This window comes from Zootoca vivipara, chromosome 1, assembly GCF_963506605.1.
Source record: "Zootoca vivipara chromosome 1, rZooViv1.1, whole genome shotgun sequence".
NCBI lineage: Eukaryota > Metazoa > Chordata > Lepidosauria > Squamata > Lacertidae > Zootoca > Zootoca vivipara.
The window spans coordinates 133,302,012-133,327,740 of NC_083276.1; the positions used below are offsets into that span (position 1 = coordinate 133,302,012).

The 25,729-nt window shown below is 42.4% G+C and overlaps 1 protein-coding gene across 2 annotated transcripts in view; it reads right to left on the bottom strand.

The window, feature by feature from the left end:
- Positions 1–22,379, bottom strand: part of IQCA1 (IQ motif containing with AAA domain 1) — a 76,340-nt gene extending 53,961 nt beyond the window's left edge. The window contains exons 1-6 of one of the 2 annotated variants that reach the window (XM_035139205.2): positions 22,191–22,378; positions 21,175–21,502; positions 18,705–18,824; positions 16,385–16,576; positions 13,702–13,773; positions 2,559–2,764 (exon numbers count right to left, since the gene is read on the bottom strand). In XM_035139205.2, coding sequence (XP_034995096.2) covers positions 2,559–2,764; positions 13,702–13,773; positions 16,385–16,576; positions 18,705–18,824; positions 21,175–21,502; positions 22,191–22,201 — 929 coding nt within the window. In that variant the 5' untranslated portion in view covers positions 22,202–22,378. Of the gene's footprint in view, positions 1–2,558; positions 2,765–13,701; positions 13,774–16,384; positions 16,577–18,704; positions 18,825–21,174; positions 21,503–22,190 lie in introns of both variants that reach the window. The other variant, XM_060282362.1, reaches the window with a different exon arrangement.
- Between the last annotated feature and the right edge of the window lie 3,350 nt (positions 22,380–25,729).

The window sequence follows — 25,729 nt, forward strand, 5'->3', positions numbered from 1 at the left end:
CATCTAAACCCTGACATTCTACAGAACTTTGGGTTGCTTTAACTACAATGGGAGCATCTTAATGCTTAACTGTTCAGAACTGGTGGAGACTGACCTATTTTGAAGAATTCATCATACTGTAGTAACTTCTGCAGTTGAGATTCAGACTGCAGTTCAGAATCCCTGACACGGTGTTGCGTTCAGCACATGGGCTCCAAAAAGCAGGGGGGCGGGGGTAAACTTTCTTTTAGCTAATGTGGGTGGAGAGGCAAGAGATATAGTGGGGGAAGACTATATCTTTGTACAGTAGGTATTGTTATACAGTCGTACCTTGGTTCTTGAACGGAATCTGTTCCAGAAGTCCGTTCGAAAACCAAGGCACGGCTTCCGATTGGCTGCAGGAGCTTCCGATTGGCTTCCGATTGGCTACAGGAAGCTGCGGAAGCGGCATCAGATGTTCGACTTCCAAAAACAGTTTGCAAACTGGAACACTCACTTCCGGGTTTGCGGCATTTGGGAGCCAAAACATTTGAGAACTAGTCGTTTGAAAACCAAGATAGGAGGCAGCTTACAGATGAAAACAAAAACTGCTACAAATATAGAAAAACCAATCATTAAAATACAATTAAATCTGTTTAAACATACCAACAATTACAATACAAACAAGCAAGCACAGCACCAGCCATTTAATCAAAAGCACCCAGTTCCCCAAAGCCTGTTGGAACAAGAAGGCCTTTACCTGCTAGAGGAAGGACAGCAAGGATGGACCCAGTCTAGTAATAATAATAATAATAATAATAATAATAATAATAATAATAATAATAATTATTTTTACCCCATCCATCTGACTGGGTTGCCCTAGCCACTCTGGGCGGCTTGCAGCATACACACACAAACACACTGTAAAACATAGAATCATTAAAAAGCTTCCCTATACAGGGCTACCTTCTGATGTTTCCTAAATATTATATAATTACTCATCTCCTTAACATCTGATGGGAGGGCATTCCACAGGGTGGGCGCCACTACCGAGAAAGACCTCTGCCCGGTTCCCTTTAGCTTCACTTCTTGCAGTGTGGGAACTGCTAGAAGGCTGGATCTCAGTGTCCGGGCTGAACGATGGGGGTGGAAACGCTGCTTAAGGCATACAGGGCTGAGGCTTCTCATAGAGAGGAAGTTCCGAAGTCTGGGAGCAGTCACCACCTCCTACATCCCCACCAAGTGTGTCTGAGAGGGTGGTGGGACGAGAGAAGGGCCTCCCATGAAGATCTCAAAGCCCAGGCATGTTTGTATGAGAAAATAAGAGTCTTTCAGATAGCTTGAATCTAAGCAACATAGGGCTTTATAAATCATAACCAGCACTTTGAATTATGCCCAGAAAAAGACCAGTAGCCTGTGAAGATGTTGTAACAAGGGAGCTGTCTGCTCCAACGACAAGCACTAGTCAACCATCTGGCTGCAGCTCTTTGAGCCAGTTGACATTTATGAACACTTTTCAAAGGCAGTTCCATGTAGAGCTCCAATGGGATGAAACTAAGGCATGTGTCACTGTGCCCAAATCAGACATTCCAAGGAATGGGCACAGCTGGTATGCTAACTTTAACTGTGCAAATGCATTGCTGGCCACTGCATAAACCACTGGTGGATCTGGCCATCTTAGATGTCAGGACCTTCAATTTCTTTCTCACACTCCTTGATGCTTACTAGAGCTTTCTGGAAGTCTAAATTATGTTTCTCCTGAATTTCACATCTTTCATTATCCAGATTAGAATACACTGGGACTCAGGGACACCTAGTTGATTGTCAACAGCTGGTCTAGAACAGCTGGCGTAGGGAACTCTAGGCTCTTTCTGTAGCTGCAACATTTTGATGAAAATTCAAATTCATGTGATTGAACATCTCTCTCTACAAAAAAATAAAATCGAATCCATGTACAAAGTCATGAAGTGAAGCAGCATTTATATGGAGAAGCATTCAGCCATGCAGACCCCAATTGCCATGCAAGATGGTACAGCTCAGATACAGGTTTATCACCTCAATGAGAAGCAGGCCTTAGTCCTACCTTAGGTGAACTATGAACCAGTCCTTGGGATTTGCTGTGTAACTGCATACATCCCACCCTTGCCACCTTCGAAGAAACTACAGAAAAGCTTCTCAAGCATGAAACAGAATGAATACCAGTTCCCTGCATATATGTTGAAAGCCTCTTTCGGAAAATACTTGACATGTCAGTTTTGAAACCTGTAAACAAGCAAGTGGGGGGGGGGCTGGGAAGCGATGATTGCACCAAATCCCCCTTTATGGGGGGAAGCAGGGAGTGTAGAGCCACATGTGCAAAAGCAAAAAAGCAATCTGCTGCTGTAGATTTCTGAACCAGAGTCCCTACATCATGAGCAACTCTAGGCTCGTGAAGTCAACAATGAAGCAAAGAAATGAGATGGCCTAATAATCTACAGCATGAATAACAAGTGTTTCTCCAAAACTGTTAACTGCACAAAAGCAGTTCCAATGGGATTAGATTAAATGATAAGTGTAGTTGCTGTGGTAATATACGGTATATAAATCTGCTAGTTCCTCACCGGCATTCAATGAACCACTGGCGGATCTGGTCCTGGAGACTCTCTTTGATGTCAGGACCTTCAATTTCTTTCACACGCTCTTTGATGGTTACTAGAGCTTTCTGGAAGTCTAATTCATGTTTCTCCTGAATTTCACATCTTATATTATCCACCTTCTGGGCGCGGAGTATTGAAATGCTAGGTTTATGGAAATGAGGAGGTGGAATCTAAAAAAGAAGCAGGAATAAACATCAAAATCAGTCCCATGTTGTATTCATGGTTTTATTAACAGTGTTATTCTGGTACAGTGGTACCTGGGTTTACAAACAGCCCTATTTACGAATGATTCAGATTATGAACTTCCACAAACCAGAAGTTTACCTTGGTCAACGAATGTTACCTCGGTCTAAGAACGGAAGCCGAATGGTGGAAGGGCACCGGTGGCGGGAGGCCTCATTAGGGAAAGCACGCCTTGGTGCTTTAAGAACGGACTTCTGGAATGGATTAAGTTCGTAAACCGAGGTACCACTGTACTAATATCAGAGGCAATTATTTCAAGTTCTGTCACAATCAAATGTTATTTCCAGTTTGTCTTAATATGTTCACTTATGTGTCTTGTTTTGGATAATAGCCCATTTCCTCCATTCCACTTCTCCTTTCATCTTTAGCATCTGGATTAGGATGAGTTCATATCCGACATCACTCACTCATGTGGCACTGGCAAGTGTTACATAAGAAATGCCTGAATGTGTGAACCACATTGATGTCAGTTATATGGCATGGCCCAGTGGTAAATCAAGCCATGTTCTTCACTGAGTGGCGGAAGGCATGCTTTGCATGCAGTACGTCCCAGGTTCCATCACAGCGGAAAGTGTGCCTGTGACTTTGGAGAGCTGCTACCATCTGAGCAGACACTGCTGAGCTAGATGGATCAATGGCTAACTCAGCTCAAGAGAGTTGCAGATGATCAGCTGCAGAGAGTGGATAAGCTGCCACACAGCGTTTCCTTTCTCAATACTATGCTATAAGTCATCAGAGTTAATTCACAGATTGCTATGGAAGATTGTCCGATTAGTGTGCAGATTAAGCATATGACCGTCACATTTTCATTCCATAAATGGATGCAGTGTTCCTCATGAGTAAAGGGTACTTCAACCAATTATCACCATAAAAGAAGACATGTTTTCCCATCCTTGAACCAATCCTACTGATATTTTTACTATGAGTTTCACCAAGATGTTTGGAACCAGAACTGACTGAAATGAGTCCAGTATCAAGTTTCCACGTTAAAACAGTAGTAAACTGCCTGTACTATACATCTAAGGATGCATAGTAAATGCAGTTGGATCAATTTATTCCCAGTCTTAACTTAATTTTCTCAGCATCAGGAAAGACCTGTTTCTTTAAAAATAAAAGAGACAAAATCCCCAAATGCACACAGTGGATTACTATTAATGTTTCATTGTCAATTAGCAATACTGTAGAAAAATGCTCTAAGTGTTGGGTCCTGGGATGCTTCATAAAGGTGGGCGAGAAGACTGCTGTTTAACAAATGCAATGTTTCTCCATGTCAGAAGGGTGCCGAGGATTTTTAAATTGAATTTCCCAATGTTTGCACTTCCCATTGGTTCTGTTTAATTAGTGAAGTATTGTTTCTAATTTGTTCACTTAAATTTTATGTGCACTGTTTAGTCAGTTGCTTCCTGGCATTTTCTTGCAGCTGGTAAGAGACTGTGAGAAAATCCACTTCCCCTGAGGGGGGGAGAACTGTGGTAAAAATGATAAAATAAAAATTAAAAGTGTAAAATGCTTTAATAAAAAAAATACTATAGATACTTCCCATTATTTTAATAGCTTCATCTAAGAAAAAGTAAGCAAGCATAGGGAGCAAAAGCTCAGCCTTCTTGCTGCTTTTATTACAACATTTCAAGAAGAGATGTTTATTATTACCTACTACTGTGACTGTAGATGTTTTGGAAAAATTAGGAGTTGAATACTGTGCTCAACTTCACACTAGCCAGAGTTCTGCACTGGTTCCATGTAGCCTCTGCTGGCCCACCTGGACTCCCTGGGGGAGCCTGAGTATTCAACTCACTCAGATTTCAATCCCAGCCACTATACCAATGAGGTGAGCTAAATAATCAACACCCTTCCACTCACTGCCCAAGAATCAACTTCTGCACTTTCCATACCACAGCAGAGCATAGGATTTCAACGAAATCTGCTGCCAATCCGGGCACTCAAATCTAAACCCCATAACAGATGATAGGGAGGATGGTCTCATCTCATACACACAAGTGGGAACTTTGGTGACAGGAACTATAGTTGAAAAGGCTGTCAACTTTGGGAGCTTGTTGGGCTAGATGGACTAGGCATAGGACAACTATTCCAAGCAGTGGTAACTGAATATGCAAGCCGCCCCCGCGTGCCCCCCCCCCTGAATGACTGGCAATGGATTCAGGAGGAGCAAAATATACCACCATTCTGCTCTGGTCCCTAAACTAGTCACCCATATTCCTTCCCTAAGGCAAAAACTGCCCTTGGGGGAGGGGGAAGCACCCAGGAAGAGGTGGTGGTAGTGCTCTGAATTTATTGTGATGCCATATTATTTGTACATAGAGCCTCCTCTAGCCAACTCCATCAGGCCTAGGGGGCAGGGACCACACTCACACATACTCTGAGCAGCTCTCTGCAGCAAGCGGTGAAAATGATTTTAAATGCTTTAGGTGCTCTTAATTTGCTACACCTTGACTGGTGGTTTTTTATGATATTATATTATTTATTATTTTCTTTCTGTTTGGGGTGGGATAAATGTTTGGGAGGGGATGGGAGTAGTTTAATTTTAGCATAATTGTTTCTTGCTTTGTATCTATTTTTATTATTTTGTTAAGTTATTGTATAGTTTGTATTTTGCTTTTTAAGGGGAAAGGGTCAGAACTGCCTGGGAGGGGGCCTCAGCCAACAGAATGGCTGGGGCAGGTTCCATGGGGGGATGTATTGGGACACCCGATCTCAGTGATCACGGGCAGGAGGAGGAGTTACGCTAAGACCAGACCATGTCATTACTGAAGAGGCAGGCTTAGTCGTTGTCTGAGGACTATCCCTACCTCCAGGTCCGGTCCTGGCCGAAAGGATACTGGAATCAGCAAGGGAAACCCAAGTGGAGAGTTTTGTGATCCACCTGGAGCAGGAACCGGCAAGCCACTCCAGTATCCCTGCCAATAAAACTCCATGGACAAAGACAACAGGCATATAAAAGTTATGAGTCCCTCAGGTCGGAAGGCGCCTAACATGCTACTGAGGAAGAGCAGAGGACAAGCACAAGTAGATTCAGAGCTGATGAAGCGGCTGGGCCAAAGCTGAAAGGTCGCTCAGTTGCAGATATGCCTGGAAGCAAAAGGAAAGTCCAATGCTGTAAAGAAAAATATTGCATAGGAACCTGGAATGTAAGAACCATAAACCTTGGTAAACTGGAGGTGGTCAAAAATGAGATGGTAAGAATAAATATTGACATCCTGGGCATCAGTGAACTAAAATGGATGGGAATGGGCGAATTCAGTTCAGATGACCACCATATCTACTACTTTTATGGGCAAGAATCCCATAAAAGAAATGGAGTGGCCCTCATAGTCAACAAAAGAGTGGCAAAAGCTGTACTGGGATGCAATCTCAAAAATGACAGAATGATCTCGATACGAATCCAAGGCAGACCTTTTAACATCACAGTAATCCAAGTTTATGCACCAACTACCGGTGCTGAAGAAAGTGAAATTGACCAGTTCTATGAAGACTTACAACACCTTCTAGAAATGACACCAAAGAAGGATGTTCTTCTCATTACAGGGGATTGGAATGCTAAAGTAGGGAGATAAAAGGAACAACTGGCAAGTTTGGCCTTGGAGTTCAAAACGAAGCAGGGCAAAGGCTAATAGAGTTCTGTCAAAAGAACAAGCTGGTCATCACAAACACTCTTTTCCAACAACACAAGAGACGACTCTACATATGGGCATCACCAGATGGGCAACATCGAAATCAGATTGATTATATTCTCCGCAACCAAAGATGGAGAAGCTCTATACAGTCAGCAAAAACAAGACCTGAAGCAGATTGTGGCTCAGATCATCAGCTTCTTATAGCAAAATTTCCAGCTTAAACTGAAGAAAGTAGGAAAAACCACTCGGCCAGTAAGATACAATCTAAATCAGATCCCTTATGAATACACAGTGGAAGTGAGGAACAGGTTTAAGGACTTAGATTTGGTGGACAGAGTGCCTGAAGAACTATGGATGGAGGCTTGTAACATTATACAGGAGGCAGAAACGAAAACCATCCCAATGAAAAGGAAATGCAAGAAAGCAAAGTGGCTGTCCAATGAGGCCTTACAAATAGCGGGGGAGAGAAGGCAAGCAAAATGCAAGGGAGATAGTGAAAGATACAGGAAATTGAATGTAGACTTCCAAAAAATAGCAAGGAGAGACAAGAGGGCCTTCTTAAATGAGCAATGCAAAGAAATAGAGGAAAGCAACAGAATGGGAAAAACCAGAGATCTGTTCAAGAAAATTGGAGATATGAAAGGAACATTTCGTACAAAGATTACCATAATAAAGGATAAAAGTGGTAAGGACCTAACAGAAGCAGAAAACATCAAGAAGAGGTGGCAAGAATACGCAGAGGAATTATACCAGAAAGATATGGAAGTCTCGTACACCCCGGGTAGTGTGGTTGCTGACCTTGAGCCAGGTGTGACATTTGTCTTTGAAAACAGTATGGGCTTGCTATTCCAGTCGCATTTGACTTTGTGTTAAAATTTAAACGCAATCGCTCAAGCGGTTTTGTTGAACATTGGAGAAGAACGTGTAATGTATATATAATGTAAACGTGCTCAGTTTACATTATATATACAGTGGTGCCTCGACTTACGAATTTAATCCATTCCAAAGGCACCTCCATAGGTCGAAAAACTCGTAAGTCAAAAGGCGCCATTGGAAACGCGATTTCCCATAGGTATGCATTGGAAACGGAAAAATTCGTGAGTTGACGCAACCCCATCTAAAGATTCGTAAGTCGAAAAAGCCCTATCTAAAACCACCGCGATTTCCGTTCGGATGTTGAAAAATTCGTAAGCGTGTGGCCATTTGCCCCATTCGTAAATCGAAAAATTTGGTTGTCAAGTCATTCGTAAGTTGAGGTACCACTGTGTATACACACACACGTTACATTGGCTATTTTTAAATCCTCTAAAACATAAGCCAATTTAACAACCAGTAGTTTCACCTTTGATTCCTATTGGAGCTCTGGACTGGGTGTTATCTGGGCCCAGTGACATTGATTTTAATTCACTGGTAAGTCCAATAACTTCTCTCATCACTTTTTCCACTCACTTCCCGTGTCTCCATGCATTTGTAATAAGGTATGCACAATTTCTGCCCCACTTCTATTAGTTTTGCCAGAATTGTGCTCCTTTCCATTCTCCTGACTTAGACAATAACTCACTTTTCTGAAGAAAAAAATGTTGCCTTATATAGTTCCTTAGACATAGCTTATGAAGCACCCTGGCATTCTTTTGAACTTGTTGGTACCTTTCCTAAATTGAAGCATGCATTTTAAGCTTCTATTGCAGGGGTCCCCAAACTAAGGCCTGGGGGCCGGATGAGGCCCAATCACCTTCTAAATCCGGCCCACGGACAGTCCGGGAATCAGCATGTTTTTACATGAGTAGAATGTGTCCTTTTATTTAAAATGCATCTCCGGGTTATTTGTGGGGCATATGAATTCATTTTTTTTTCTTTTCAAAATATAGTCCGGCCCCCCACAAGGTCTGAGGGACAGTGGACCGGCCCCCTGCTGAAAAAGTTTGCTGACCCCTGTTCTATTGCCATGGTTCTAAACAAGTTTCTTGGAGATACCTGTTCCTATTGATGCCTCCCTGCCTTTGAACGTCAGAATTTAAGGGTTAGATTTAAAAGTATCATACAATTATTATTTTTTTACTACTGATCAGTGCTGCTCCCATTTAACAGAGTAACAAGACTGTGGCTGAGGCATCAAATGGAAATGTGGAGGCCAAACTAGAAGTGAGCACAGTATGTGAGGCAGCAGAATGTGTTTCCTTCTTACATGACATGGAAGCTTAAGGAGGCACCTTAACTTAGCCTTTTCCCATGTATTTTGATGCATGAGTGAATTTGTAAGTACCACATGAAATGAAATTGGCTTTTTGAAATCCTAGAACTGAATTCTTCATCTTCTTCTTAATAACCTGCTTTCATTGTGCCATTTCCAATTGTGCCCCAAGCTTCAGAATGCCTACTAAAATCTGTGAATAAGCTATTGTGGGAATTCAAACCAAAGCAAACACTTGTTCCTTTTACACTCTCCCCATTATGCAGATTTCCTAAACCTGGGAGGTCTTGCACCTGAGCATCCAATATGCTGTTCCTTTAGAACTGCCTCATATTGTTATGTTCAAGCTTTTTCCTGGTTGTGCAAATTTCAAATTTGTTAACTCACCCTATGAGCAGTTACTCATTTAAAAATAAATTTAAACGTATTAGATGCAGGCTGCATATTTAGTAGTATGCGATGGTCATATCAGCAGTAGAATAATACATCTTAATGAAGGTTTCCTATGTGAATAGAAACCATTATGTTTACAAGCTTCCTACAGTTAATGACCCAAAACAAGATAACGAAATTCACATATTTAGCTGGGTCCTCTGTCAGCAATAATATGCCTATTAATAATTGATGTTTCTGTAAAAAATAGGCTGCAATATGCACTTCTCGGGTTTGTCAAATGATAGGACTATATGGCCCATTAACTTAAAATGCTTATCTAATGTTTGATGAGCTTTGTCTTAAACTGTTGTTTAAACTGATAAGGCAAAAGTGGACATTAGTCCATGAAACAAACCATTCCAGCCCATCAGTCACAAAGTATGCTTTGTTCTCAAAAAACCTCCTTATTTTCATTTTTAAAAATTGGAATTCGTTGAATTTCATGCATGATGGTCACAGTTTCGATTCACCTGAAAAATAAAAATAAACTCTGGTGTTGGCCCTAGGAATCTGCAGGTTAGCTGATAATTAACTCAGAGCAACAGTTCTCAATGTAGGATGCTCAATAATGTAACAAAGAAATATTTTACCAGTGTAATATGACAATAAGAGCTCTTGCTAAATTCACTAATGTTACAATGAAATAGCCGCTTTCTTGATAACGTTCTAGGTGTGCTCTGGGTATGCTGTTAAACCTCTTTTACTAATGTAATCCCCTCATTCAAGGGAGATTACTAAAAACGGTACATGCTCAAAACAGGCCTGCCACATGTAGGAGCATACCTAGGGGCTGGGCAGCTTGGCTCCTGCCAAAGGTGCATGCCCAGGGAGGCACAAAAAACACCCCTCTCCACTCTGGTTTGGAGCCCGCCTGCCCATTGCCTGGGTCACTCCGCTGCTCTGCTTGCCTTGGCAGAGGAATGCAAGGGACAAGGCGGGCGCTGAATCAGCTCCTGGCCAAGGGCACAAGGGAGCCTAGCTACACCTCTGGCCACATGGGTATCCCAATGGGGAAATGCACACAATTCCAAAGGTGTTACCTCTTTGATAGATAGGGCTTCTTTTTTTGCATGGTGGCAGCCTCTCACTCACTTTTGGAAAATGCATAATTTAGAACTAGTGGAATGTCTTTTACCAATTTTGCATCCTTTAAGCTGTTTTCACTATATCACCAGTACAGTAAGACAAAACCATATTTCTTGTATGCCTAGCAATTGCTTATCTCCTGAAAAGTGAAAAGTTGCCCTTTCCCACTTCCTCCCTCTCAAAAACTGCCTTGTCTCTATGGGAGTTTTAAAAATCTAATTTCACACACACCCAATCCCAGTTCCCGCAAAATGTTGCACTTTAACCCCAACAAGAAACACCTTGCCAGCCTGCATCAGAAGTCTTATAGAGCTCTATGTTTGTAAAGGATAACTTTTTCTTCTTTTCCAGGCTTGTGCTGCTAAGTTATACAGAGCAAAGGGGTTTAGGACTGGGGTTGGCTGTCACACCTGAGCGCAGTGCAGCTTGGGGACAAGGAGATTCCTAAATTTGGAATGCAATGTGAATCTAGAATCTCCTCCTCCTCTTTCTTTTTAAAGGAACAGGTTACTCAAGAATTTCATTCCTCTACGTCCTCCGGATTCCAAAGGTCCTGGGCCAGTTTATTTGACACAAGTTTTTTTTAAGGGAGCACCCTACTTTTTTGTGAAATGAAAAATCAGCAGATATATAAACAACGGTCATTTTAGAGTATAAAAAGGATGTAAAGTAGTCAAAGTTTGGATTAATGAGATCAGGAACACAACAAGGAACTCTAGAGACTAACTGGAGAAAATAAATAAAGCCAAAATGGCATTTTCAGATATGCTTAATGAAACAGACATTTGACACCCCTGAGCTATCTTATTTCCCTGTTTGCAGGAGCTGAAGAATATTCACGCTCTACTTATTTATAGAGCTTGAAGTTTTGCTATAAGGAATCTAATTATTTCTTTGATCACAGTTTATATTATTTATAATGAGAACCATTCTATGGAGAGATTTACTTTTCTAACTAGCTGAAGCGCAAGAGGAAATAAAATACATTACTCAAGCCATATAATTAAATAAATGTATATAAGACACACATTAAAAGAGACAGAGAGGAATAGTTATTGGTGGTCAAATTATGTCCTTTCACATGAAAAAGCTGCATTTAAGTACATTCTAAAAGTGATTAACAAAATAGTATTTGTATAAAGCCATCCATGGCTGTGTTAGCCAAGAAGGGCTTGACTGACTTTTTCCTGGACTTGAAACAGCACTTGGATTGTTGCATCTTTTCTGGGCAGCCACTGTAAGACTGTCTGCATGTCCCACAAGGCAGGCAGGAAATCATGTTTCCATGTACATGAGCTCACAGCAAAATTTCTGACCTGCATGCAACTCACACCACCCATCCAAAACTTGTCTCTCCTCTCCACTGGCAAGGAATAAGGCCCTCCTACATGCTGAGTGTTGAAGGTCTTAGGCTGGCTGGAAATGGCTCTTTCATTATGACAGCAAGAAAGCCATGCGGGCTTTTAACAAGGGAGAAAGGCAGAGAGAAGCAAGGAAGAAAAGTGAAGTGAGAGATGGAGGAAAACTAGATTAAGAAATGGGGAAGGTGAGGACATAGTTTGACCCTGACTCCTGGAGCAGCAAGGACAGAAAAACTGTGGGGGGAGCTCTCTCCCACACAAGGAATAACAATGGCCTGATTTGTATAGCTGGCCTTCTAGAGTGGGAGAAGCAACCCAGATGAGAATATCTTCCTCCACCAAAGGAAAAATTAGTCATTCTACTAGACATGTCAGTATTTGTTTGAGGATCAGTTTAAAACAACAGAGGACCATGTGCAATTCATTAAACTCTGAAAGCGTAAGAAAAGCAAGCCCTGGAAATAATTTTATAGTAATAAAAAAATATGCTGGTACAATCATATATCAAAGGGGGCTTGACCAGTACCTGCTGCCCCTCCCCACCCCACAGGAACATCAACATGAACATGTATGAGACCTACCAGGTCCCCCAAGTGTTCATGGAAGAGAACATAATCTTCAGGAGGATCACAACCAGGACTTATGAATAACAAAAGAAAAGGCCGTTTTTATTCTGGATTAACCCCACCCATACTCTCTTTACTGGATATGAATTGACTGGCAAGACAGTAAGTGATTTAAATATAGCATGTCTAGACAACTGTCCACTTCCTTGGTTCATCAGATGGCCCTCTTGGCAGTGGAATGCCCTCCCTTCAGATGTCAAGGAGATAAAGAATTAGACAACTTTTAGAGGACATCTGAAAGCAGTCCTGTGTCGGGAGGTTTTGAATGCTTGATATTTTTTATTATGTTTTTAGATATGATGTAAGCTGCCCAGAGTGGCTGGGGAAACCCAGCCTGATGGGCAGGGTATAAATATTTAATTAGTTAATTAATTAATTGTTATTTAGCAGGACACAACATTCCTCTACCAATGGGAAGGCATCAGCCTATGGTGTAAAGGAGCCATCTTCCTTTTCCCACCCTGGTTCCTTGCAATTACATATGGGTGGGCAGTGGGCAGTGGGCAGTGGGACACTGTTGATAGAAATTGTGTTAAGGGTAAGTATCTTTCTTTCTCACACATTTAGAGAGTATTTTTTTGCCACTTTTTGAATATTTTTCTTCTATTAAATATACAGAAACCCATTAGGCAGAGGAAGTTTTCTTTATATGGTAAGTACCAGACTGATATGCTACTCCATCAAATCCATGTCATTTACAAGATTGGTTTGGAATAAATAGCACATTAAAGCCTGCTTGTAATTTTTATTCTTAACTTCATTTCTGTAGGTATAGTGTGTGGGAGAAGTATCCACGCAAGGGGTCCAAGAGAAGCCTCTTTCTCGCTCTCCTTGCTTCACATACACTAGGCGTACACTATTGGTATCAGGCCAGTGACTTTGGCCCCTGCCAAACAGCTTTAGTCTATTTAGTCTGTTTTAGTCTATTCTATTGCAGTTTACCTTTTTGTATATTTTAAATTATGGCTACCGGTATAAATTTTTTAGAGATTATTTTATTGTTTTACCTTTTTAAAATTCCACTGTGATGTTTTCTCCTACAACAAGTGGTATATCATGGTTAAGAAATAAATGGATGAAGTGTGGGGAATGAGCAGTCCCTTCCCCTGAGATGCAAGATGTTTCTGGCCTGGGGCAACAAAGTGAGGGTTCTACTTCCGGAGGAGTGCTACTTCCGGAAGTGACAGAAAGACAGGCAAAGCATAGCAAGGACTTTCAAAGGTAATTATAATATGGTATTTGTTCACTTAAAAGAGTCATATTCAGTACTGGTGGGAGTACTTAGTGGTAGTGGTGATATACTACATTCACCTCTGCCTCTGACCCAAATTATCACTTTTCTGTTCTTATTTTGGTTAGGTATACAGGATACAGTATTCGTAATGACAACTGGGGACTGTTTTGATGTAGACATTTATTCTTGTTAGCAGGTAACCTTTATAACACAGATTTTTAGAACACCCATCTGATAGCATCTATAATCTGGAATTATTTAAAATGGCAAATTGGAAGGAAAGGTACATGAAGACTCACCATCCCTAGAAATACCATTTCTTCTTCTCTGAGTTTCAGACTTTTCTTCCACTGGGAGTATCCACGCCATTGCTGAATTTTGAATACAAACCTAATGAGATTAATTGCCCTTTTTACAACTTCCTGCACAGCAGCAAGGGGGAAAACAAATAGAGGAAGGAAAAAACAGACTCCAAATCTAGCAAAGTATCATAACAGTTACCATCTGGGGGTTTTGGCACTGGGTCTCAATCTTTTCTGCTTTGTTTGTAGTGTAATTTAGCGGTGATAATTCTGTGAATTCATTTGGAGTTTGTATGATTTATCTTTTAACCCATTTTAAACCTTTATTTCGCTCTGTCTTTTCAAATGATTTTGCACAGCACCAAGTACACGAATGCTATGTAAAGAAATGACGTACTCATTGAAGCTGCATCCTTTTTTTCAGAAAATGTAAGAAGGGATATGTACAGTTGTAAGAATTGAAGGAAATTCTTAAGCTTTCATCAAAAAGTGTTTTACGATCATAGGGTAACATCCAAGTAATTCATACTCAGGGTAGACACATTCAAATTAATAATTTTTCCCCAATGAGTCTGCCCCAAGGATAAATAACATCACCCATCACCCATACATATTTACATAGAGTCGTGTTGTTGAGGAACATGTGCTGGTCATATAATCTACCTAATATGAAACAAATGCTCCTTTGATTGATATCAAGAACCCTGCTGGACAATTTTCCCATAACACATTTTCTGTAAATATGAGGGTTGGATTTTTATTTTTAAATGAAAACTATAATAATTTTCAATCTTCTAACAAGAGCCCATGGGCTTTCCAGCTGTTTTTGGGGCTGCATATGCTCCACAGGGCTGTGGTTGCCCATTCTTCTAGGCATAAAAAATCTACCTGCCCTTTAATGTCTTAGGAAGCTTACTCCTTCAATATTATCACAAGTTTTTCATTTGAAAACAAAGGCAACTCAGCTTTCATTTGAAATATTCCCAGTCAGTCGGGGGTTACAAGGAAGATTTGAATCCTGATGGCTTCAAGTACCATCCCTTTCATGCATTCAGTGACATGACTTCTTATGCTTTCCAGATATCTAATATATTTGTTTACTAAAAATTGTTAAGTGAGCAGAATATATTTGGCAATTTACAATTCTTCCCTATTGTTGTAAGTGCCTCTATCCTGCCAAAGTAGATGCCATTTTTATCAGAGAAGCAAACAGCTCACCAAACAGCTGTTTGGAAACCTCACAGCAGATTTCAGTATTGTAGAATCCATTGTCTTGGAGTTCTTGTTTTCCCCAGTTCCTCCTGGCTCAATCAACTGAGCCAGGAAGAACAGCAAACTGTAGTGCCTAGCCATGTCAAAGCATACTCTGGAGCATGGAACATGTGCAGAGGAGGGCAACTAGGATGGTCAGTGGTCTAAAAGCCAAGCCTGATGATGAACAGTTGAAGGAGCTGGGTATGTTTAGCCTGGAAAAGAGGAGACTGAGAGGAGATAGGATAGGCATCTTCAGATATCTCAAGGGCTGCTCCATGGAAGATGGAGCAAGCTTACTTTCTCCAGATCTGGAAGGTAGGACTCAAACCAATGGCTTCAAGTTACAAGAAAGGAGAGTCCGACTAAACATCTGGAAGAACTTTCTGACAGTAAGAGCTGTTTGACAGTGGAACGGTCTCCCTCAGGAGGTTGTGGACTCTCCTTCCTTGAAGGTTTTTAAGCAGAGGTTGGGTGGCCATCTGTCAGGGGTGCTTTAGCTGTGATTCCTGCATTACAGGGGGTTGGGCTAGATGACCCTGGGGTTCCTTCCAACTCTAAGATTCTATGGCCAGATCTAGACACATCAAATAAGCATTTCAGTTAAACGCGTTGCAAACTGTGTACAGTGGTACCTTGGTTTACAACCATAATCTGTTCCGGAGGTCCGTTTGTAAACCAAAACAGGTTGTAACCCAAGGCGCACTTTTGCCAATGGGGCCTCCAAAAATTTTTTGTTTGTAATCCAAAAAAAATGGGTTGTAATCCCAAAAAAGGTTGCAAACTGAGGCACACACTTCCGGGTTTGATGAGTTTGTAATGCAAAACGTATGCAAACCAAGGTACCCTGTATGAGAAATAGCGTTGGGAAAAAATGGAACTCCACAGCGCCACCTGGTGCCACAGTGTTATAATGCATAAACAACACATATAAAATGCTTTTTCTTTACCAATCTAGCAGAGACCTATGATTCTATGGTCACCCTCCAGCACCACAGTTGTGTGGTGGCAGCTACCAGCAAGATCTTGGAGGAGTTCCACAAGATCTTACCAGAAACTGCTGCCTCCACAGCCACACAACCCTGGTCAGGGAGGTGGGGTCACCACCACTTTCTTCTTAGCACATTTGAGGAGAAGGAAGAAGTAATGACAGCAGGAGGTTATTGGCAGCAGAATAAGGGATTATCACAGATCCAGGCTTTACAAGCTTTTTCTTACAGAACTTTCATTAAAAAAACACACCTGAGCTTTCTACAGGAGACCTCTAAAATCATCTCAGAAAAACCAAGCCAATTAACAAAGCATGCCAGGATTAGAAGAGACGGTGGATTACTAATTTAAATATAGATTATCATCTTTTTCAAAAGGCAACTAAACATGCATTCCATTTTCAAAGCAATATATCTTGATTAAAAAGAAGATATTTTACCTTCTGAATGAATAATACAGCACGATCTATATCTAGGCCTTTCTCACCCGTAAGCCTGGCTAGCCTCTCTCTCTTTTCTTCCATATAGATTTGCTTCATGAATGTAGCCCGGAGTCGTCCCTGACGAGCTCGCTCAGCTATTTGAATTGTTCTAATAGCTTCTTCTAAGGGCATGGGTTTCACAACTTTTATCTATAACATAAAATTGAAGCATAGGACAAAAATGAATACATCTAGAACATTGTCTTCATCCTGTCCCAGAGGAATTCCAATTACACAATGTTGATCTTTCCTATTTCTTTGCAGAAACATATCAGCTGCACAAAATTCCATCAAAATGCATGTATTTTATACTCCTGCATTTATGCCTCCCACTTTTTCTTTGCTGCAATGCAGCATGCTAGGTATCAGAAGCCATGGGAAGCTTTTCAGCACACCAAAGTCCTATCAATGGATGTCAGACATAAGCAGTACTTGTGTTAGTAGACACAGAAAAGGCATTTGACAACATCTCTTGGAGCTTTATGAAAACACAAATTAACTTAATGGGTCTTGGAGAAGCATTTTGCAGAGGAATAGAGGCAATATATTTGGAGCAGTGAGCCAAACTTATAAATAGTTGCAACATAATGAAGGGGATAAGGCAAGGGTGCCCACTGTCCCCACTGCTATTTATTCTAGTACTGGAAACCCTGGATAGAAAAATAAGAGAGGATGAGAGGATAAGAGGTATAATAGTAGGGGGAAATCCTACAAATTAAAAGCTTTTGCAGATGACCTCATTATAACCACAGAAAACACGAAAGAAAGTTTACCAAGACTGTTGGAACTGATAAACGAATTCGGGCAGGTGGCGGGTTTTAAACTCAATAGCAAAAAACCAAAATTACTGGTAAAAAAATACGGGGATCGAGGGAAAAAAGTGAATTACAAGAAATTTCTGGTTTGGAAATTAGCAAAAAAGTAAAATACCTGGGTATATGGCTCACAACAAAAAATTATTAATCTATTTCAGGATAATTACTATATTTTTCAGTATAAAGCATGCCCCCTGGGGCGTAGGAAGATAGGGGTGGTGGGGGCAGTGTGCCCCGAGCGATGCGATCCCAGGAGCACCATCGCCGCTGCCCGCTCCGTCCCCAAAACGTGTGCCACGGCACTGTGCACAGCATGGCACGCCCCAAAATGCATGCTCCAGGATGCAGCATGTATGGAGGTCCTGGGCTGACTAAACACGCCTCTCAGCTTCACTGATGGGGTCCAAAGGAAAGCAGAGTAAGACATTTGGCACCAGCATGGCTGCAGGAGTTGCCAGAAAGTAGCATACTAGGTGCCATCCAACTGTCTTAGGGACTCCACTCCAGATTTGTGTAGGATTTGCTCCTTAACCTTTTCTTCTCCCACAAGTCAGCAAAGGTTTAAAATCAGGTTCCCTTCTCCTAGAGGGCTACTTTCCCAGGTTGATGAGCCACATCTGCCCCTCACTTCCCTCTACAGCACATGCAGAAAGCACCTTCCTGACCTCTGGGTCCACTATTGGTCTTGTCTGCTCAATGTGCATGTAGCGGAAGTGTGAGATGCATCAGCCACCCTCACCTGGTTTAGTCAGCCAGTCAAAGGCCTTTCCTGGAGTGTGGCTGCGGTCCCCTGCTGACAGCTTCCAGGAGCCACAGGTGAGAGCTGAGTGCTCCTGAGGGTGGGGGCCAAAGGTGAACAAAGGTGTTTCCCCCCAAAGAGGCACTACCTCTCCCCTAACACCCCATACACCTCTCAGGTGGTGGGGCACAGCAAACTGGAGCATTCCTGGGCAGTGGCCTTGTCTGCCTTATTATTGCCTGGTTCTCTCACCAGCTGGCCCTCCTGCTACGGCTGGTATCCCTGGTCACCCACCCTGGGAGGCCATAGGAGGAGTCGTTACTCAACGCAATATATTCTGCGCAAGGTGGCCAAGAGAGTGCATGAAACATCACTGTGGTTTGCCACAGTCGCTAAAACTGTGGTTTAAACTTTGGAAATGTTATAACATTTTAAAGTAAGTTTGATATCTTTTTTTTACTACGGTAGGTTTAATTCTAGACACTGCAGTGATGGCAGTACAGGCACTCTCCTGGCACCTCTCCCAGAAGGCCTGGCCCTTCCAAGAGTGAGTAAGTGAAGAGCAGGGACTAGAAGAGGAACGGCCTTTGCTACCACCACTAAGGCATCAGAAAAACAAGGGTGGAGAAGATGACTAGGAATAGGAATGGGTCAGCAATGGCAGCGGAGGAAGAAGCATCTCTTGCAGCAGCGCTGCCTCAACTGATGACATAGACATACTCACAGGTTCGCCATCATACAGCCCAGCATCAAGCATGATCTGAGCAAGGATTTTCTCCCTCTCTTTCAACACCTTTATTTTCTCCTTAATAAAATACTTTGGGATTGGAATTTCAATGTTTTCCTATCAGAGAGGAAAAGTTACTTTTGTAAATCATGCTGGTCATTCAATGAATACAACTTCTTTAGAAAACAGTCAAAAATGCCCAAGTCAACATACATTTATGGGAATGCTGAATTATGGATGTGCATAAAAGCTTCTATTATTCTGCAATTGCCTTAACTTATTTCAGCAATATATAATCCCAATGAAGGGATTCCAGAATCTGGTTATGTTGCCTTTCAGTTGTCTTATGCTGAGAGCTCGGCTATGAAATGGGTTATAAATCAACAAGATAATGTGATATACAAAAGGTACTGCATCAGGCTGCAATACAGAAGATAGTTCATTACTTATTATTATTATTATTACTACTGTTATTAACAAATGAATAAACAAATAACACACTCTCTCATATGCTGGTTTTCACTTTGCATCTATTTAACTTTCTGTTTAGTTTGCATATAGTGATATGCACAGCTGTACATGTTCTCACTGGTAAGTCTTCTCTATCAATGTAAATTACTGTAACTAGATGCAGGAATGAATTAGAGAAGGAGTGAAGAGAGGCATGAGAAATCCTTAAGTGCAACCCACTGTTGGAAAGAGCGACTTGTACTAACATGCAGAATGTAGAATGACAAAGCTGTTATACTTATATTTGAACGTCACTCATAAATACTATCTTGGTAATCTGCCTTACAGGGAAAATAAGAGAATGCTATAACTTCAATATGTTGTCTAGAAATTAGCTAAAAAAATTCTTTAATGTGTTGTATTTTTTGCTTGGACACAGTGCCTACATGGATCAGGGCTAGCCAAAGACACAGATGTGGGTATTTCTGCATGTGGGAGAAGAATGAGACATTTATGGTTTGCTAACCATTAGCACAGGAGATGTACCACTGATAGGCTATTTTCCTTCAAACCACCCTGGTGAAAGAGTCTTTTGAAAACTGCTTTTGGAACTTAGGGGTTCTCAAGCAGCAATGTGAAGGTTCTCAGTAGCCTTTTTTTGTAAAGGTAGCTTTGTGTGAAGAATGTAAACATAGCTTATGTGCTGAATTTACCGTTTAACACCTTTTTAAAAAATGAAATTTTGATGTAGTTCATGATGTGGGCAACAGGTGAAGCTCTATGAGAGAAATAAATTAAATCCATGATTCTCAATGAGGCTTGCTGGGGTATTATCAGCCCCCCCCCCCACTCACTGAAGCCCAGTTTTTGTATGTGTTCCTTGATTACAGGTGAAGGTGACATGTCTCTGCTTAGGCCCATCCTTACTATATTCTTTGCAACTGCGACGGGGCCGCGCGGCTGCTCTTGCTGGGGTGCCCCTGTGGGGCCGACGCCCTGTGTTTGAAATATGATTGGCCGGGGGGCGGGCACCAGAAGGTGCAAAAAGCCCTAGCACCGGCCCTGGGTGAACCCTTTTCGTCTTCACTCAGCCCAGGAAGTGGATCTTACCTATTTGGCCAATGGCAGGCAGGCTGTGACACCAACCCTGCCTCTTCACTTTCAAAAGGTAGATTTCCAGGGGGGCGCTGGAAAGGGGGCAGCAGGCCAAATAAATTTGAGAACCTCTGCTCTAAACTATACACTTAAGTGAAACAGTACCATGTCCCATGTTATACTAGCACCTCACTTTCATGAAGTCTGTCTGTCTGCTAAGTTCTGGTCCTAACTACGGGAGGTTTCCTTTTGTCCACTAAGCTGCCTTCCCTCAAGATGGGTGTGTGAATTACAATTACGTGATGTTGACTAAGCTTGGGGAAGGCCAAACTCTTTACGTCTCCTAAATTGGGGTTGAGGGTGGGGGGAATCACTGTTCTGGTCCTGCTGAACTGTGTTCAAAGCAGATCCAAGCAGGAAGGCTATTTGAGTCTGCATCATTCATTAAGGTGCCAGTGAGGGATTGCCACAGCAGAAGAATCTATTACTGCTTCAAGTCTTCACAACTGATGCATGAGGTGAAGGGTACACAGAAAGGGTGGGCTAATATTCTAACCTCTGATGCAATCAATATCCGAACTGGCTAAGTAACGCCACCTTTCTGAATGGTAGTGTGGCATATAGCCAGACGATGCCATTCAGCATGACATAGAGTGGCACCTCTGCATCTCTATGGTGAAACTGAAAAAACCTCACATACTATATATAGTTGAAAAATGGAAATGGAATAACAGTTCAAGACCCAAGGGCCAGCAAGTATTCAATGGGGTGGGCTGTTTGAATTTTTTCCATGTGTTTTTTACAAGTGAGAACAATTGGACAGCTATATTAAGATGCACAGAAGTCAGTTATTTAAAGAAAACAAAGTTATTTAGGATTTGATTCTACAATATGAAAAACAACATGAAGGGACTATACTTACAGGAGCCAGCTTAAGATCTTGTAAAATGTCATCAAAGTAATGATATTCTGACAACTCCAGCTCCACCATTTCATTCTTTAACTCCAAAATACGACCCATTACTCCATCAAGCATTTGCCGAATAATTAAACGCTTTTGTGGGTGAACAATCTGGTCATAAGCAGCTTCCAAATTGCGAAATATTTGCACATACTTGACATAGAAAGTGCCTAGCATTTGAAACACTACTGGGCGATCTTTCAATGGTTTGTGGGATTTCTCTTCTATCTCCTTCTGTAACAGGCAGTTGAGGGACTCCTGGGCTTCCGCCCACATTTTATTGTAAGTGCTAATAAAGTGGGGTGGGGGAAGAGAAGACTTTAGTACATACAAAGAGAACGAAGTAATATCTAGCAAATAGTGCAACCCTGTTCATGTCTACGTAGAAGTAAGCAGCACCAAGTCTGATGTGTTGAATGGGATTAACCCCCCCCCCCCGAAAATGCAGGTCTGGGGTTTAGCGTTTCTTTTGGACCTGGCTTTGACCCTGGATGCCCAAGCCAGAGTGCCTTGGCCCAGCTGAAATTGGTGTGCCAATGACACCTGTTCCTGGTTGTTGCATTGCACTTTACATAAGGGGTGCATTGGAAACTCGGCAACTCCTTCGTCCAGAATGTTAACGGGAAACTTTTCAGAGCATGACTCTGCCTTAAACAGCTGGCTTTAAAGTTGCTTCTAGGCAGAATTCAGAGTATTTGTGATGATGACGTTTAAAGGCCAAAGTACATAATTTAGGATCAGAGGATCCTAAGGATTGCCTTCTTCCGTACAAACCAACTTGGGCTCCTGAATAGTATTGTAATATGTGCCTCTTCCCTATAGGCACCTGGGGGAGAGTTTTCCCTTGGGGTGATTGGCGCCATTGCGCCTCTGAGTTACAGGCTGGTCTCTGCTAGGAAGGAGGGAGGCTTCTGTGCCCCGAAGAGCCAGCCAGCCTCCTTCTCCCCCCGAGGCGCGAGGGGCAGAGTCTCACTTACTTGTGGGACATGGCGGCGGCCCAGACTTCGGTTCCTGCCGGGGTCGACGAAGAGGTGGGGGCTTGTTAGAAGGCTCTTTCAGCACGAAGCAAAGCTGCCCCCGCCCCCACCGGGCTCCGGGTTTTGCACGGCTACACACACACGCACACACACACACAGCGCCGTCTCTTCCTCCTGCTCCTGGGCGCTGCTTAGCAACGGGGCGCCAGGCCCAGGCAGGCCCGCGGCGGAGGCGCCCCGGGAGGTTGCTATGGGAACACCCGAAGGCGGAGGGGGGGCGAGGGCGGCCCGGGGGGCAGAAGCAGCAGCAGCAGCAGCAGCGCAGGGCTTGGCCCGCCTCTATCCCGGCGCGAGACACGGGGAGGGAAGCTCTCTCCGCTAGCCCCCCCCCCGCCCGGGCTGCCTACCTGCGCGGCTGCGGTTGCTACGCCCCCCCCCCCCGCAACACCAAGGCAGAAGAGCAAGGAGGGGATGGGTTCGCCGTGCTGTCCTCCTCGCCTTTATTAGGCGTTTTGAGATTTTATTTTATGTTTCTGTGCTGTGAACCGCCCTGAGGGCAATGTAACATATGTAATAACTAAACAATCTTGATGATGATGATGATGATTAATTAAATTTGTATACCGCCGAAGGGTATACATCCGTAGATCTCAGGGCGGTTCACAACATGAAAATGCAAGATAAAAACAAGAACAACAACAACAAAACCCCACTAACAATAACGCCTCTCCCCCCACCCACTCCCACAAACATTTAAAAGGGCATAGGGGGATGTTAATAAAAGACAGGGTGGTCCTGGATGGGGGGGCAGCATGTGTCCCCCAAACAAGGAGCTTCCCTCCAACACACACTCACACCCTAACTGCTGCACTCCTGCTATTTTCTTTCAGAGATCTTGTAGGGCACAACTCTGCCAGCTAGAAATATATGTTGCTCCTTCTCTGACCCCCCCCCCCAAAAAATCTTTCTTCTTTTGGTGCCACCACCATCCTGCCCCCAAACACTTTGCAGCACAAGAGAGAGGTCCCCATACAGTCCTACCCCACACCCAGAAGGAAGCCCTGCTGAATTCAATAGGATCTACTTCTGCCAGAGGTATCCTTAAACTCCTTTAATACTACTTTATTGATCATCACCCTGAACACCTTTTGTTGAACTCAAAAGTGAACAAAATAATAATCTCCACTCTATGAATGCAATCCCCTTCATGTTGTACTGCAAAGGACAAGTGCAGTTATACTTTTGGAATTAAAAGATTGGCACTTAGGTATGTTTTTCAGCATGAGTGGTAGTTTTAATTTCAGGTTCCTAACTGTCCTCAGGCCATATAAGCTTCCCTAATCAGCTTTCCTGGCTACTTCATTTTGGCTTGTAATGAAGTCTGTGAGCTAATGTTGTCCATGGGCAGCACTGAGGGTGTGGGGAAGAGCTGCTGGCTACAAGGACCTACTGCTGCAGTGATGCTCAACTCAAGGGGGCAAGATGGTCAGTTCAGGACTGGAGTTTGTTTTGTTTGACTTTGGTACAGTAGCAGCATGTTCCTCAGGGCTGCACATAGTGCATGGACCTAAAGGATTTGGAGGAAAGTTTAAAGTCATAAAGTTCACATTTAATTGGAAGACTCCCACTCCATACTTACAGGGAAAGTGACCCCATGGTGATAAAATGTCATGAATAATAAAAATGGAGTTGGCTAGAAATTAAATATTATGACATATGCCACAAGTTTTACTGCAGAGTAAAAAACCTAAATCATGGTTTTTGGTGCACATTAAGGTAGATTTAAAAATAATAATAAACAAATCTAGGTCAAACTATGCTTGACATTATACACTTTATTATGAAATATTTTCATGGGAAAACAGGGGGGGGGCTTTTTTCCTTTTCTTTTTTTCACCATCAGTATGTTCATGTAGGATGCCACTCTAAAACAGACAATGTTGCAAATCTTACACACAATACAAATTGCACTTAACATATACCAGATGTTTGGGCAAGAAAGGAATACTGAACCTCTGGCTATTAGCCAAGTAGTTTATTAGCGGATAGTTTAGAAAACTATTTGGCTTAACATTTTGCAAGGGTCAATGTATATATTCACAATACATCAACACCAGAACAGTGTCAAAGTTTAACCAGTTAGGAGGTTAGAGGTCATTTTTGTAGTATAGTAAAAAGTAAATATCAGGAAATTAGAAACTAGACATTGATGGCCAGAACATGTGCAATGTTTAATATTTTCTGCAACCTGCAATCTGTCAAGTTTTAATGTTTTTAATAGGAATGGAAATAAAACTGTGTCTGTACCATAAGCAGGTTAAAACATGGCTGAAGGATATTATCCCACATTTTCTTGCTGAATACAGCTGGTCAAGGACCCTTTCTACATATATCTGTTGCTTTAAAACTACACCTGCATGGTAATATGATGAAACCAAAATTGATGTTAGGACCCTCCAGGTCTTCCCCTGGTGCCCATGAAGCCTCTGAACCCCCTTTCCATTTTCAGGTATGGGTACTTACCTCCCTTCTCCTTGAGAAGTACATAAAGCTGAGAGGAAGTTGGAAGAGCTATCCTCTTACTCATTTCCTCTTTCAGCTCAAAGTACTTTTCAAGTGTGGCAGCTAAGCAGAAAGGAGTTAAGTAGGAAAGTAGGGAGGAAAGAGGAGAACTGAGGAGAGGAGAGGAAATGAACTGGGAGGCTGGGCAGGGGGAAGAAAAATGGGCTGACCAGAAAGCAGAAAGTGGGATGCTGTATGAATCAGGAGAGGGAGAATAGAGCATCAGAGAGAAGGGCATGTGAAATCCATGCACTGAACTCCAGTGAAATTGATCCTCTTGAAACTGCATATTTAATGGGTCCCTGCACTCCCCAACCACAATCAAATGATAGATCGCATTTGTCTGAACTGTAATACCATAATGGTGGCATCTTAGTTTATATCTTTCCCAGTGATCTTATACATGTGCGTAACAAAATGAATAGAAGATGGAATCTCAACTGTCTACCATTTTCCAGCTCAACATGCGTAGCTAGCTGCTTCCGATGGGTGGAAAAACAGTTGGAGGCATAGTTTTGAACAGAAAATGGCTGAAGGGAATAGGGTTAAACATCGTCTTCAGTGTTCCTCCACACCTAGACCTAGGCAGTCTGTTTATTGGTTTTCATCCATTACCACACCTGGGCACTGATTTAAAATGCCCACTGCCTCTTCTGGTTTTGATGAAATATATAGATAGAACTTGTTGTCATTTACCTCTTGACACTTCTCTTCCTTTATCCATATTACCTCACCCAGGAGTTTCTTCAAGTAGAAGTTTAACAGCTTGGGGGATAAGAGAGAACCTTGCAGGACCCCAAAGCACAATTGCCAGAGGATTGAGCAGAAGTCCCTCAGCACCACCTTCTGGAATTGGCCAGCCAAGTAGGAGCAGGACCATTCCAAAGCTCAGACAGCCTGTCTAGGAGGATACCAGGGTCAATGATCTCAAAAGTCACTGAGAGGTCCACAAGAATTAAAGAGCTGCACTCCTCCTG